At 39.5% G+C, this 15,468-nt stretch overlaps 1 protein-coding gene across 5 annotated transcripts in view; it reads right to left on the reverse strand.

Annotated features, from left to right (window-relative positions):
* Positions 1-15,468, reverse strand: part of TPGS2 (tubulin polyglutamylase complex subunit 2) — a 64,810-nt gene that overhangs the window by 31,082 nt on the left and 18,260 nt on the right. For 3 of the 5 annotated variants that reach the window (XM_021096293.1, XM_021096294.1, XM_021096296.1), the window contains exon 2: positions 13,953-14,032. In XM_021096293.1, coding sequence (XP_020951952.1) covers positions 13,953-14,032 — 80 coding nt within the window. Of the gene's footprint in view, positions 1-8,751; positions 8,852-13,952; positions 14,033-15,468 lie in introns of all 5 variants that reach the window. The other 2 variants (XM_021096295.1, XM_021096292.1) reach the window with 1 other exon arrangement.

Below are 15,468 nucleotides of genomic sequence, written 5' to 3' on the forward strand. Positions count from 1 at the left end.
AAATAGACTGTTATAAATATAAGCCTCATGGTGACCACAAAGCAGAAACCTATAGCAAATACTGAAAAGATAAAGAGAATCTAAGCATACCATCATATAAAATCATCAAATCAAAAAGGAAGAAAGCAAGAGAAGGAAGGAACAAAGTAATTACAAAATAGCCAAAAATCAATGAACAAAATGGCACTAAGTCCATACCTATAAATAACTACTTTAAATACAAATGAACTAAGAGTTCCCGCGTGGCTGCAGTTAAGGATCCAATGATGTCACTGCTAGCACTCAGATCACTGTAGTGGTGCAGATTCAATCCCTGGCACAGGAACTTCAGCATTCCACAGGCATGGCAAAAAAAAAAAAAGCCAAACTGTGTTGCCTACAAGAGGCTCACTTCACTCCCATTACTTCACTTTCAGTCAACACATAGACTAAAAGTGAAGTAATGGGAAAATATTCCATGAAAATGAAAACCAAAGAAAGCTGGGATGTTTATATTTATACAAGACAAAACAGATTTTAAGACAAGACTCTAACAAGAAACAAAGAAAGGCATTATATAATGATAAAGGGTCGATCCAGCATGAAGATTTAATATTTATAAATATGTATCCAACACTGGTGCACCTAAATATATAAAGAAAATATTAACAGGCCTCAAGGGAGAAACAGACAGCAATACAATGAAACAAAGGACTTCAATGACATGTTAGACTGTATGGACTTAACACACATTTAAGTCCAAAAATCAGCAGACTATACTCTTCTGAAGTGAACATGGAATATTCTCCAGGATACATCCTATGGTAGGCCACAAAATAAGAATAAAGTTATGGAGACTAAAATAACATCAAACATCTTTTCTGACCAAAACTATATGAGACTAAATTAATTACAAGAAGGAAATAGGAAAATCCACATGTATGTGGAGATTAAAGAACATGCTCCTGAACAACCAATGGGTCAATGAAGAAATCAAAAGAGAAATGAAAAGCCATCTTGAGATAAAAAAAAAAAATGGAAGTACAACATGCCAAAACTTATGGGATGCTACAAAAGTAATTCTAGAGGGGAGTTTATAGTGATAAATGCCTATATCAGGAAATAATAAAGCTTTCAAATAAACAACCTATTTTTACCCCTCAAAGAACCAGAGAAAAAAAAAGAACTAAGGCCAAAATTAAAATTTGTACAGGGAAGGAAAAAACAAATATTAGAGGTAACTGAAATAGAAGTTAAAAGATAATAGAATCAATGAAACTAAAAGCTGTTTTTTTTTCTTTTTTTTAAAGATAAACAAACAAATCTTTAGCAGGACTCAGCAGGGAAAAAAGAGAACTGAAATAAAATCATAAATGAAAGAAGAGACTGTGGTTATAACCGATACCACAGAAAAACAAAGTATGCAAATATGATGAACATTATACACTAACAGAGTGGACAACCCAGAAGAAATGGATGAATTTCTAGGAACATACAACTTGTTATGTACGACTGAATAATGAAGAAATAGAAAATTTGAACAGTCTATTTACTAGTAAGGGGATTGAATCAGTAATCAAAACTTCCCAACAAACAAAACTACAGGAACAGAAGGTTTCCCTGTTGAATTCTATCAAACATTTAAAGAAGTAATACTGGAAGTTCCCCTCTGGCCTAGCAGTTAAGGATTCATTGTTGTCATGTTATGGTTTGGGTTTGGTCCCTGGCCTGGGAACTTCCACTTGCCTCAGGTGAGGTCAAAAAAAAAAAAAAAGAATAAATATTATCAAACCTTCTCAAATGGTTCCAAAACACAGAAGAGGAAATATCCCAAGCTCGTAAAAAGATGCAGAATGTTGCCTTTGGGATGAATTAGCAATGGGATCCTGCTGTGTAGCACTGGGAACTCTGTCTAGTCACTTATGATGGAACATGTAATGTGAGAAAAAAGAATGTATACATGTAAGTGTAACTGGGTCACCATGCTGTAGAGTAGAAAAAAATATATATAAATAAAAGATAAAAAAAAAGAAATACCCCAAGCTCATTTTATGAGGCCAGCATTACCCTGATATAACCAGACAAGGACAGTCCAAGAAAAGAAAATTATAGGCCAATACCCTTGATGAACACAGATACAAAAAATTTTCAAAAAATAGGAAACTGAATTCAACAATACATTAAAAGGATCATATACCATGAAAGTTATTCCAGGGATGCAAGGATGGTTCAATATCTGCAAAACAATTGATACGACACAACACTAAAAAAAAAATTAAGTATAAAAATCATGTGACCATCTCAATAGATGCAGAAAAAGCATTTCACAAAATTCAACATCCATTCATGATAAAAACTCTCTATGCATAGAGGAAACGTAACTCAACATAATAAAGGCCATAAACAACAAGCCCATAGCAACAACATATTTAAGGGTTAAAAGCTGAAAGCTTTTCTCCTAAGACCAGGAAAACAGGGATGACCATTCTTGTCAGCTCTATTCAGCACAGTATTGAAAGTCTTAAGCAGAAAAATTAGGCAATAAAAATAAATACAAGGTATCAAAATCAGAAAAGAAGTAAAACTATCACTATTTGCAGATGACATGATTTTACATACAGAAAATCCTAAACAGACTTCACCAAAAAACTTTTAGAACTAATAAATGAATTCAGTTGTAGGATACAAAATCAATATACAAAAATCTGTTGCTTTTCCATGATGCAACTGACCAGGGGTTAATGCCAAAATATGCAAACAGCTCATACAACGATATAACAAAAAACAAAAAACCCAATCAAAAAGTGGGCGGTAGACCTAAACTGATAGTTCTCCAAAAAAGTTATATGAATGGGCAGTAGGCATATGAAAAGATACTCAATGTTTCTAATTATTAGAGAAATTCAAATCAAAAGTACAGTGAGATGCCACCTCACAACAGTCAGAATGGCCATCACTAAAAAGTCTACAAATAACAAAGTGTTGGAAAGGGGGGTGTGAAGGAAAGAGAACCTTTCGTTTTTCTTGGGGATGTAAACTGGTGCAGCCATTATGGTTAACAGTATGGAGGTTTCTTAAAAAACTAACCACAGAGTTGCCATATAATCAAGCAACCCAACTCTTGGGTATATATTGGAAGAAAACCCTTAATTTGAAGAGATACATGCACACCAATGTACATATCAGCAGTACTGACAATAGCCAAGACAAGGAAGCAACCTAAATGTCCACTGACATATGAATGGGTAAAGAAGATGTGACATATATATGCAATGGAATACTACTCAGCCATAAAAAGAATGAAATAATACCACTTGCAGGAACACGGATGGACCTACAGAATATCATACTAAGTGAAGTAAGTCAGAAAGAGAAAGACAAATATCATATGCTATCTATATGAGGAATCTAAAATAGGATACAAGTGAAGTTACATATAAACAGAAACAGACTTACAGACATACTTATGGTTATCAAAGGGGAAAAATAGTGGGGTAGGGATAAATGAGTTTGAGATTAGCAGATGCAAACTACTACGTATAAAACAGATAAACAGCAAGGTCCTACTGTATAGCATGGGGAACTATATTCAATATCCCATAACAAACCATGATGGAAAAAGAATATGAAAAAGAATATATATATAAAATATATAACTGAATCACTTTGCTGTACCCCAGAAACATAACATTGTAAATCAACTATACTTCAATTAAAAAAACCCTTGTTTTTCTATATAAGAATAACCAACTCTCAGAAAGAAAAATTAAAAAAATAATCCCACCTAAAATTGCATCAAAAAGAATAAAATACCTAGGAATAAGTTTAACCAAGGAGGTGAAAAACCCTTATACTAAAAACTATACAATACTGATGAAAGAAACTGAAGAAAACACAAATAAATGGAAAGATATTCCATACGTACGGTCTGAAAACATTAACATTATGACCATACCACCCAAATCAACCTATAGATTCAATGCATCCCTATCAAACTTCCAATGACATTATCCAAAGACATTATTCACAGAAATAGAACAATCATAAAATCTGCAAGGAACCACAAAAGACCCCCAATAATCAAACAATCTTGAGAAAGAAGAACAAAGTGGAGGCATCATACTCCCTGATTTCAAACTGGATTACAAAGGTACAATAACCAAAACAATATGATACTGGCATAAAACCAGACACATAGATCAATAGAACAGAACAGTGACCCAGAAGTAAACCCATACATATGTGTTCAATTAATTTATAACAAAGGATCCAAAAATAAACAATGGGGAAAAGAACAGTCTCTTCGATAAATAATGTGGAACTTGGACAGCCACATGCCAAGGAGTGAAACTGGACCATTATCTTATACCATATACAAAAATCAACTCAAAACCGAGTAAAGACTTGAATGTTAGATTTCATGAAGTGAAAAATATTCTGCACAGCAAAGGAAACCACCAGCATAATGAAAATACAACCTAGAGAATAGGAGAAAATATTTATAAATCATGTATCTGAATAAGAGGGTAACACCCAAAATATATAAAGAACTCATACAACTCAACAGAAAAAAGCCTGATTAAAAAATGGACAGAGGAACTGAATAGGCATTTTTCCAAAAAAGTCATATAAATGGCCAACAGGTACAGTAAAAGATGCACAACATCACTAATCATCAGGGAAATGCAAATCAAAATCACAATGAGATATCACTTCATACCTGTTAGAGTGGCTATTATCAAATAAAAAGTGTTGGTGAGGATGTGGAGAAAATGGAACACTGGTGCACTCACTAGTGGAATGTAACTTAGTGTTGTCACTATGGCACACAGTATGGAGATTCCTGAAAAATTAAAAATAGAACTACCCTATGATTCCAAAATTCTACCCGAGTATTTATCCAAAGGGAAAAAAATTACTATCTTGAGAAGATATCTGGACCACTATGTTCACTGCAGCACTGTTTACAAGGGTCAAGATGTAGAAACAACCTAAGTGTCCACAGATGGATGGATGAATGAATATGGTACATACACACACACAAGAATATTATTCAGTCATAAAAAGGAAATTCTGCCATTTGTCACAACCCATATGGACCCTGAAAGCATGATGCTAAGTGACGTAAGTCAGAGAAAGACAAATGCTCATTTATATGAGCCATCTCATTTATATGTAGAATCGAAAAGAAAAGTGAACACCTAGATACAGAGAACAGATTGGAAGTTACCAGAGGAGGGGGTCATGGGTGGGATAAATGGGTGTAGGTGGTCAAAAGGTACCAACTTGCAACTATAAAATAAATAAGCCCTGGAGGATATAAAGTACAGCAAGGTGACTATAGTTAACAATACTGTTTTATCTATCTCAATGTTGCTGAGAGTAAATCTTAAAGTTTTCAGGAGTCCCCTTCATGGTTCAGTGGTAACAAACACTACTAGTATCCATGAGGACGCAGTTTCGATCCCTGGCCTTGCCCAGTGGGCTAAGGATCTGGTGTCACCATGAGCTGTGGTGTAGGTGGCAAACACAGTTCGGATTCCATGTTACCTGCAGGTGCAGCTCTGATTCGACCCCTAGCCTGGGAACTTCCATATGCTGGGTGCTGCCCTAAAAAGCTAAGAAAAAAAAAAAGTTTTCATCGCAAGAAAAAAAACAAAACACAAAACAGTGACTCGAGATGGATGTTAACTAAACTTGTCATTTCACAATACCTACATATATAAAATTATTATGTTATAGACAAAACTAATACAATGTTATATGTGAACTGTACTGAAATAAAAAATAAAAACAAAAAAACTAATAGAGAGGAAGGAGGTCTGCAGAGAAGATCCACCAGTTTGATCTCTTTTTTTGCCCCACCTAGTAAGGCAGAGCCAGTGTCTGTTCTTCATGGCAATGCTTCACTGGAGAACTAGCTGGAGAAAGGAACATGGTGCGAGATGAGAGCCTAGGAAAAGTTTCGATGATGTTGCAGAAAAGCAATCATTGCTCTACATTCAGACCCATGCTCATAAATTATATTCTGAAACAAATTATTGGATCAATGAGAACTTTTTTTTTTGTCTTTTGTCATCTTTTTAGGGCCACACCCGCAACATAACATGGAGGTTCTGAGGCTAGAGGTCAAATTGGAGCTGTAGCTACCAGCCTATGCCACAGCCACAGAAACGAGAGATCCGAGCCACGTCTGCGACCTACACCACAGCTCATGGCAACACCACATCCTTAACCCAATGAGTGAGGCTAGGGATTGAAACTGCGATCTCATAGATGCTAGTCAGATTCATTCCCCCTGAGCCACGACAGGAACTCCAATGAGAACATCTTAAAAGTGAAAAGTAGATACTTCTAGAACACTTAATGCAATGAACCTAATAGTTCTGAAAGGTCTTAGAAAGAAAAGAAGCCCAACGGGATATAAACAAATATTTCATATGAACAGTACATCATCCAAACTGGTATGAAAAGAACAAAGGGATAGCTTAGTATCAGAGCGTGCCTTAAATTCTAAGTCACATCCATGCCCATGCCTGGCGGATTTTCTCCAGCTAATAAAATCCCTGGAAAGTACAGAAGAATAAGTTATCTGATTACTTTTCTGATTTCTTGACATGTTTATACAGGCAGGAGAGCAATATCTTAGCAGCTCTGTCCAAACTTTGTGCTTATTGGACCCTTGAAATGTGACACTGTATGATGCTTATATCAAGTTTACTTTAGGTCAGTCAGTTCCAGGAACCCAATGTGTAAGGAAGCTAAGAATGCAGCAGGACAGACAGCCTGAATTTATTTCCCAATTCTGCTACTGAGTGACCTTGAGTATCAGTTAAACGTTATGAATCCAGATTCAAGAATAATCTCTTAAGACTGAGTCTACAAAACACTGGAGATGGGAGGAGGTGTGAGCTTGGCAAGGAGAGGGAATAGTCAATTAGTATAATTGTTACGGTTTTAGGATATAGCATCTTCCGCAACTAGAAGTGAGAAGTAAGCAGGCTTGAAGGTAATTTTAAGCCATGTTTTTTATATATAAGATTTTTATTTTTTCCATCATTGTTGATTTATAATGTTCTGTCAGTTTCTGCTGTACAGCTATATATTATGAAACAGACAAGAGCTGTTTATTTTAATGAAACAGGTTTTTCATTTTCTTTATCTAAAAAGTAAAATATGCATTTTTTTTTTTTTTTTTTTTTAGGGCTGCACCCATGGCATATGGAAGTTCCCAGGCTAGAAGTCAAATTGGAGCTACAGCTGCTGGCCTATGCCACAGCCACACCAGATCTGAGCCACATCTGTGACCTACACCACAGCTCATGGCAATGCCGGATCCTTAACCCACTGAGCAAGGCCAGGGATCAAACCTACATCCTCATGGATCCTAGTTGGGTTTGTTAACTGAGCCACGGAGGGAACTCCATAAAATACTCATCCTGATTAGTTTTTTCCTCTCTCTCTTTACCATCAACCTCCTAGTTTCACCGATGTGTAAACTAAAGGACTCTGACTCCTTGAGCTAACATTTATTTTTCTATTTAGTAAATTATTTGGACTTTAAGGATTGCTCCTAATGCCTCCTGTATGGCAGATTCTCTGTGCTTCCAAAGAGGAGAAGTGTGCATGTAGAATGCCTTTCTCCCAGCCCTGGGCCCTAGTTCAAGAAGCCTGTAGTTAGCAGTGTTCTCACAAAGTTCTTGCTCCTTCTGTCACCCTCAAAGGCCAGCATCCAATATGAGATTTTGGTCACCAGTGCCATCTAGTGGTGATAGTGGTGGAGACAAAGAAACTACTGTCTGAAGTTTTTAACTCAAGATTGCAGGAGATCCCAGTTGAGATAGGCTGGTGGCATTGTTTACCTTTAAGTTAGGTTGGATAATTTCAGTAATAGTGCTTTATGACATTATAGCATGAATTTCACTCAAGGAAGAATTTTTGGTCTTATTTTATACCACTATTATTCAGATTTCATAAAAATAGCAAAAAATCAGTGCAATCATTTTAACTAACATAAACATACACAACATCAAGTAAACCAAGTTCTTAAAACTCATTCAGCCTGCACTGTCATCTTCACATAAACCCCCATGGCCCTGGCTGCGCTGCCTCCTTGCTGTGGACCTTACTAACTGGCAGGCTGGAGAGCAGTGGCTCCTAAGGTGCTTCCAGCCCTTCTTTCTGGGTAGGCTTTCAAGGCCCCACTCTTAACATAGGTGACTCCCACAACCTGCCCTTTTAACCTCTCCCCTGTGCAACACGGGAAGAGACTGCTCTTCTGAGGGGAGTACTTGGTGCACTACAGAGGGCTTCTCCCGCCAGATTTGGGCTCAGTCTCTGTTATGAGGGGATGATAAAGAAGGGGAAGGAATAAGATTGGCAAAAAGCAAACAGAAGGTGGGGTGTAGGGATGAGAGAGAGGATCTGGGAGAAACTCAAGAAGGGAGAATAACACTGCTGACTGGTGTTGGAAGTAATTGTGCGGTGTCCACATGGTGCTGCAATCTCCCTATACCCCAGTGATCATTCTATTGCATAACTCCCAACTTTTGATTTTTTTCTTCCCCCAAGGAGGCAATCTACCATAGTAATCTATCTACAATAGTTTTTTGTTTGTTTGTTTGTTTAAGCAACGCTAGAAAAAGCCCACCACAAGCTGTTACTGCTTCAGCAACTGGATGTTTGGGGAGCCACCAGTTTGAGTCCCAGAGAGCCTATCTGAGCTTGAGCCCCAAGGGAAGGGAGAGGGGCCATTCACAGCCTCCTGCTCACCTGCTCTACTTCTGGGAATCCTGTGCTCCATTGTTCCTTCTCTTTCAGAGACCACTTCACCAGAGAAAGTAGCTGGGGAGCAGAAAGTAGCTGCTGGGCACTAGAAACAGAAAGGAATGAGGCAAGGTGCAGAGGAGGCTGTGGCAGACTCATGGGTTACTTATTCAAATTTGTCTTCCTCTTCTTCCTCCTTGACAGAACCCTAACTGTTTGAAATGGGAATGTGCCAAGTAAAATACTTGTTTTCAGAACCTCCTCTGTAACTAGTGTTGGATATTAAAATGTAAACCTAAGTCCAGTGAGGAGGGTTTCTAGGAAAACTATCACTTCCCTGCTAAAAGGTGACAGACATAGCTGGTTAACATCCCTTACCTTTTCTTCCTGCCTTGAGCCTAGAGGTTGACAGCTTTGGCCATGGCAGTCATTTGGCCATGGTAAAAGAAAATACCAAAAGAATTACAGAAATAATGGCTGAACATTGTCAGGGCTGATGAACGAACTACGACTGTTTACCTCAGATCTTTTCATGCAAGCAATATTAATTCCCATTTGTTTAAGCTATTCTTAGTTTAATATTATACCTCTTTTTGAGCAAAACACATTCCTAATTTATAGAGAGACAAAAATGTAACAGTTTTGTGTTGTGGATCTGCAGAGGCAGAGAAGACCAAGAAGGAACAGTCAGAGAGGCAGGGGAAGACTCAGAGAGGGTGATGCCACAGAATCCAAGGGAGGAGAGAGCTGGGTCAAGGACAGATGCTCAATAGTGAGAGATACAGGAGAAATGCCAAGTGAGAAGATGGCTTTAATGATGAAGAGGAAGTTCCTGCTGATTTCTGACACAGTGGTATCCACAGAATGGTGGTGGAGAAAGAAAGAATGTGGAAGGGTGAAAAGTAACTGGGAGTGAAGAAAGGGAACAGTAATTCAGACCAGGGGTCTCTGCCCTGCTGTGTGAATAATGTTAAGTTGGAACCTGGTCACACCCATGCATTTTAGTACCATCCACAGCTGCTTTTGGTGCTACAATGGCAGAGATGAGTAGGTGAGACAGAGACAGTTCAGCCCACAGAGCTGCAGAGTAGGAGCACAAGGTAAGGGCTTCCTAGTGACAGGTATCGCAGGCTGCTCTCTTCCACCAGGCATGCTTATGATAAATTCATAGCAGGGGCATATGAGGGAAACACCTGCAAGAAGGTTCAGAACCCACTCTCTGCAGACTATGGAAAAAGTAGGCTAAAAAGAGAGAGGATATTTTGCCATCGTTTGGTCTCTTGGGCCATAATTTCACCATCAGTAAATTGAATTTTTATCTGGGGACTGGAAAATCTAACCAATCAAGAATTGTACAGCACTTTGCAACTGTGAAATGTCACCGAAATGCTTAATAATAATAGAACTCTCCTGACCCCAGGATGCTGTGAGAATTAAGAGGCATACGCTTTCACAGTGCAGGGAAGATGAAAAGCTCAGTGTAAGACATTACATCTTACTAACTACCATCATTACAAAAGGCAGGTAGCAGGCACAATGAACATGAATCATATAACTGCACAAAACCAGGAAGACTGAAACCGCTTTTTAAAGAACAAAAAAAGGATGAGATACATTAAAATAGGAAGAGGTTGTTCATTTTTTCCCTCTAACCTTAGGAGATTGCAGCAGGTATATATGGTCATTTAGATTTTACTTTCAACCTCTTCTTTCTGCATTTGCATCAAAGAATCACAAATTATTAGAAGTGGTTGAATCCTTTAATAACTCTGATATCAAACCACTTATTTTATAGATAATAAACACAAGACCCAGAGAAGTCATTTATTTAGCCAAGGGCCTGAGCTGGCACAAGATTCCTTCTCGAGGTTGTTTTCCCCTGTAGCCTTACTACTCTTATCTTATCTCCCTGGGGCAGGGCAGAGGCAGTGGGCTTCTTCAGAGTGAAAAGAATCATCTGGCTGTAGTGATGCAGCTCTAGACAGCAGGTACCACGTGATTGCCGTGCCTTGGCTGGGGGTCGCCAAGGAGACAGTTCTCAAAGGTCAGTCCCCTAGATAAGGGACTTAACCAGCTCCTTGTGACCCTCCTGCTCCTTCTGTTACAGGCACATGTCAGAGGGGCCCTACCAAGCTTGCTCCTGTAGAAATGTGCCCTTCAGCAACCCTCGGGTGAAGAAGCAGAATGGGCGAGTTTCAGACCAAAACTTCTGCCCTCCATTGCTTAAGTGACAAAATAGCACATGGCGTATTGCCTCTATTTTGAATGAAAAAAATCATACAAAAACCTGTTCTTATAGGGTTATGAGCCATTTTAACAATCTGAAGATCCTTCCACAGAAAAATGCACATATTTCATAAATTAACACACACTTCAAGGAGTCCACAGACCTTTTCCAATTCATGAGCTCTTAGGTGGGCATTGTTCCTGGACTACTACCCATTGCCCACCCACCACCTACAACTAAAATTATACTAACCATGGTAATTTTAAGTGGTAAGTTCCTAAGACATATTTTCATTTTTTTAAATCATTTTTTGTACTCTCTAAATATCTATGTTGGCCATGTTTTTTTGTTGTGCATAATCAGAAATATATATATATATATAAAATAAAAGCACCCATCTAAAACTCCTATTGTCTGTATTCATACCTTAGCTTTCAAACATTCTCACAGCCCTTCATAAAGTTCAAACATGCCAACTGCTCAAGTGCATTTTTATATTACTGATTCTAATACTGTTTGTACTTCAGATATAACACATTTTACTCTACTTAGGTCTGACATATTTCAAGTAAAGGACTCAATAGAAAATTCCAAATCTATATATTTTATTATTCTAGGTGCTTTCACAAAAAATGCCCCCAACCGAATTTGTCTGAGGAAAGGGTTCCACTGGCTATCTCAGTGGGTTAAAAACCTCTCTTGTGGGGTTCCTGTCATGGCTCAGCAGTTAGCAAACCCAACTGGCATCCATGAGGATGTGGGTTCGATCCCTGGCCTTGCTCAGTGGGTTAAGAATCCTGTGTTGCTGTGCCTGTGGCGTAGGCCGTTAGCTGCAGCTCCGAATTGACCCCTAACCTGGGAACCTCCATATGCCGTGGGTGTGGCCTTGAAGAGACCAAAAAACCCCCCCCCCAAAAAAACCCAAACAAACAAACAAACAAAAAATAAAACAAAAAAAAATCCCTTTCGAGTTTACAGCTTAATTTCTTCAGACCACCGAGAGTATTTATCCAGCTCTACAATTGTGTTCTCTTCAATGTTGGTCCAAGCTAAAGGAGAACCCAATAAAGCTGCATTGTCCAGGGGGCAGATTAGATTCCAAGGAGACCAGATGCAGACTCTAGCCCTGAAAAGCAGCCATGGAAGGTGTGTACCAAATAAATAAATGACAGTACCACAGTAAAACTGCAACAAATGGGTAAAGGCATTTTTGAGAATTCTGGGGAATATCTGGTACAAGACCCAACAAGAATATACTTCAGAAGTTACCTCAATAAATAAGTGACACAATATGACACTGCCTTAATGGTGTTCTACCCCAGGCAAGGCATTCCTGTCTCCCACCCTCCTATCCAGGTCTGGATTTCCAAGCAGGAGTCTCCTAGTCAGCTAGAGAGAAAAACATCAGGATGTCACTCTCAAAGGGTTGACTCAAGCCTGTGAAAGATCAGGAGGGATGCAATCAGCAACGCCTACAGGCCAGGCAAGGCAAGCTGCACAGCTGCACCAGGACTGATTGGCCAGTTAGAGTTCAACAGATAGACATTGCTCTAAAATTCCCTTTTCTCTCATGGGCTGAGAGTGGGAATGGCTGTGGGGGCTGAGTGAGCTCCTATAAAAGCTGAGGTGCTGCTGAGCATAGGTGGTGGAGGGTAACCTTGATTACCAGTTACCAAGATGCCAGAGAAGCTGCCACTGGCTCAGCCCAGGGATAGTGAGCATTGTTGGCAGGGACTGAACATGCACATACACCTGTAGGCTGCTTGGCTGCTGAGGGCAAGGCTGCCAGTGTGCCCTCTGTTAGAAGGGCAGTCTGGCAGAGCAGAAAGGGTGTGTGCTTAGAGGCTGACAACTCTGAGTTCAAATTCAGGCTCTGAATCAGTAATTATGTGGCCCAGGACAAATTCTTTGACCTCTCTGACCCTCAGTTTCTTCATCTAAAACACAGAGATATCAGTACCAATCCTGCAGGGTTATTATCAGGATTAAATTAAATAATTTATCTGGTATGTGTTAGCAGCACTCACTAATGGCAAGTTAATCTCTTGCTCCCTAGCCAAATCCATTTGCTGCTACTCAGCCTCAGTGATTTTCCCAAAGCAGAAATCTGACTTCTCTACTTAAAACATTTCAATGGCTCCTCTCTGCTCTCAAAATAAAGAGCAAAATCCTGATGATCTAAGAAGCCCTGCATGGCCTGCTCCTTGTCAACCTCTCTCCCTTGCTCTCCTATGTTCCATCCACATGGACCTTCTTTATGCTTTCAGAACACTCCCACCTATAAAGATGCACACAGGCTAAAAGCCCCTTCCTCCCAGATCTCATCTACCTGGTTAACAACGTCTCATAACTTCTTTGGGAAAACTGTTTCTCAACTCTAGACGAGGTCAGGCCTTCTGACAATAATCCCTTTACCTCTCTTTCACAGAACTTTGTCTGTTCTGTAATTACACTTGGAATCATTTACACTGTCTTAGACAGTAAGATCAAGAGGTAAGAAACGGTGTGCCCTTTTTTGATTACCACTGAATCCCCAGGGCTCAACATCAGGCACAATGAATGGCCCATTTTAGGAGCTTAAAACCTTTATTGAATAAATGAATGAATGAAAGTTCAGAGGAGGGTTAGGAAGCACTAGCTATTAATCTGGTTAGTACACCTCTGCAACACTTACCCATGTCTTGCCTGGCGTGCTTACTAATATTTAAGTCTTCTTTTCCTTGCTGGGTTTTCAGCTTTGTTGTATATATTCAACTTTAAATATTCCACTGCCTGCATATGACAGGCCTAGGGGAGGCAGCATGGTATGGAAGGGAGTGTTAACTGGTCTGAAGAGGAAGAGAGAGAAGGATCAACTCTTCCTTGAAGGCAGCTCTGGCCTGAGATAAGAACAGGCTTCCTACTCAATCTTTCCTTCTCAGGGGCATTTAAGTTGACCTCTCTCTGTTTGGAGGTAAGGATTCAACAGCGCAACACTTACTTGTTCCCATGAAGAAATCATATGACGTTCAGCGGGTACCTTTTCTACGATGGTCACCTCTGTCACACCTGGGGATGATTCTGGAAGAGGAAACAGAGTCTGTAAAGTTGCAATTGGCCCATTCTCACACATATCTCACACAATGATGACTGCTCTAGAAATACCAGGTATCTCCGAAGAGCATTTATTAACCCTGTGATAAAAGTAGTTAGTCCCTTAAAGGCAGGTGGTCTCATAATCTAGAACCATGTAATCTTCCTGGTAATAAGCATGCCACTACCCTTTCTATGCATCATAAAGATTCCTTCAAGTTTTCAGAAGGCTCAAATCTTGGGATTGCAGCAACAGCCCACCACAGCTGCTAAGAATTCTGGACTCCACCTCTCCTAGATCATACAACTAGATGAGTCCTCACTTCCTTTTGCATTCAGTAAAACAAGAATTATAATGAATACTTTCCTTGATAAGAGAAGCAGAAGAAACAGAAAGTGCTCCGAAAAAGCAAAAAGTACCATACATACAGTTTTTCTTATGCCTTCTGTTCAGTGTGTTTTCTAAGACATTGGGAAGCATGGTTCTGTGGTAGAAAAACACTGTGAGTTTCAAGCCATCTGACCTGGGCTGAGTTCTTGCTATACCCCCAATTGGTTAAGATGGAAGACCCTGTCCTGTCCCTTCAGGGGTGGTCCTATTTTGCACCATTCCACCAAAGCTAAGATAGTGAATAATACATATAATTATTCACATTTTACAGCAAGGATATTGAAGGGTGAGAAGTTAAGCCACAAAGCCAATTCTCTATGGGTCAAGTTGAGAAATGAAGAGTATGTGCAAAAGTAACAGCATGCCCCTTGGCACAGCCCTTTAGAGCAATTATCCTATGCAAATACAGAGTCTCGCTTTCATCAATCCTAGCAACCTACCACCACACCTACAGTAGGATTGAATAAAGAATTCTTTGCCAATAACCCAGCTGGTTACATAGGAATGTCATCTAACTAGAACCACAGGGCAATGCAGTGTCTGGAATTGTAAGAGGGCACACAACAAAATACATTAAGCTTTGTGGCTGAGGCATCCATTTCAATACATCCATCCTGAATAAACAAACTGGCAGCTGTATGACACAGCTACTAGCTAAATGAATAGATACATAACCAGGCCACTCCGACCCACATAGTTCCCCTTTAGAAAGCTCTGGGTAACATGGATAACTGACCACTTGAGTGACCCACCTTTTTCCTTCATGCCCTGATTCCTGTTCTTGTGTTGTAAATTCACCAAAGAGTGAACCTGCAAAATCCTAGCCACTCCACCCTCAGATCCTAATAAAGGTAGAGACCCAGGTCTGCTTGCTTGCTTCCAGCAACCTAGTTGTATGGTGCTTGGGCATACCATGTACCCTCCAGGACCTATGCATAATAAATCTTTTTTTCCCCCAAAGTTTCCTGATGGGTATTGCTGAGGTACATCTTCAATTATAATAAAAACCACAATGACTGGCCCAGCCACACCA

Source organism: Sus scrofa, chromosome 6 (assembly GCF_000003025.6).
Source record: "Sus scrofa isolate TJ Tabasco breed Duroc chromosome 6, Sscrofa11.1, whole genome shotgun sequence".
NCBI lineage: Eukaryota > Metazoa > Chordata > Mammalia > Artiodactyla > Suidae > Sus > Sus scrofa.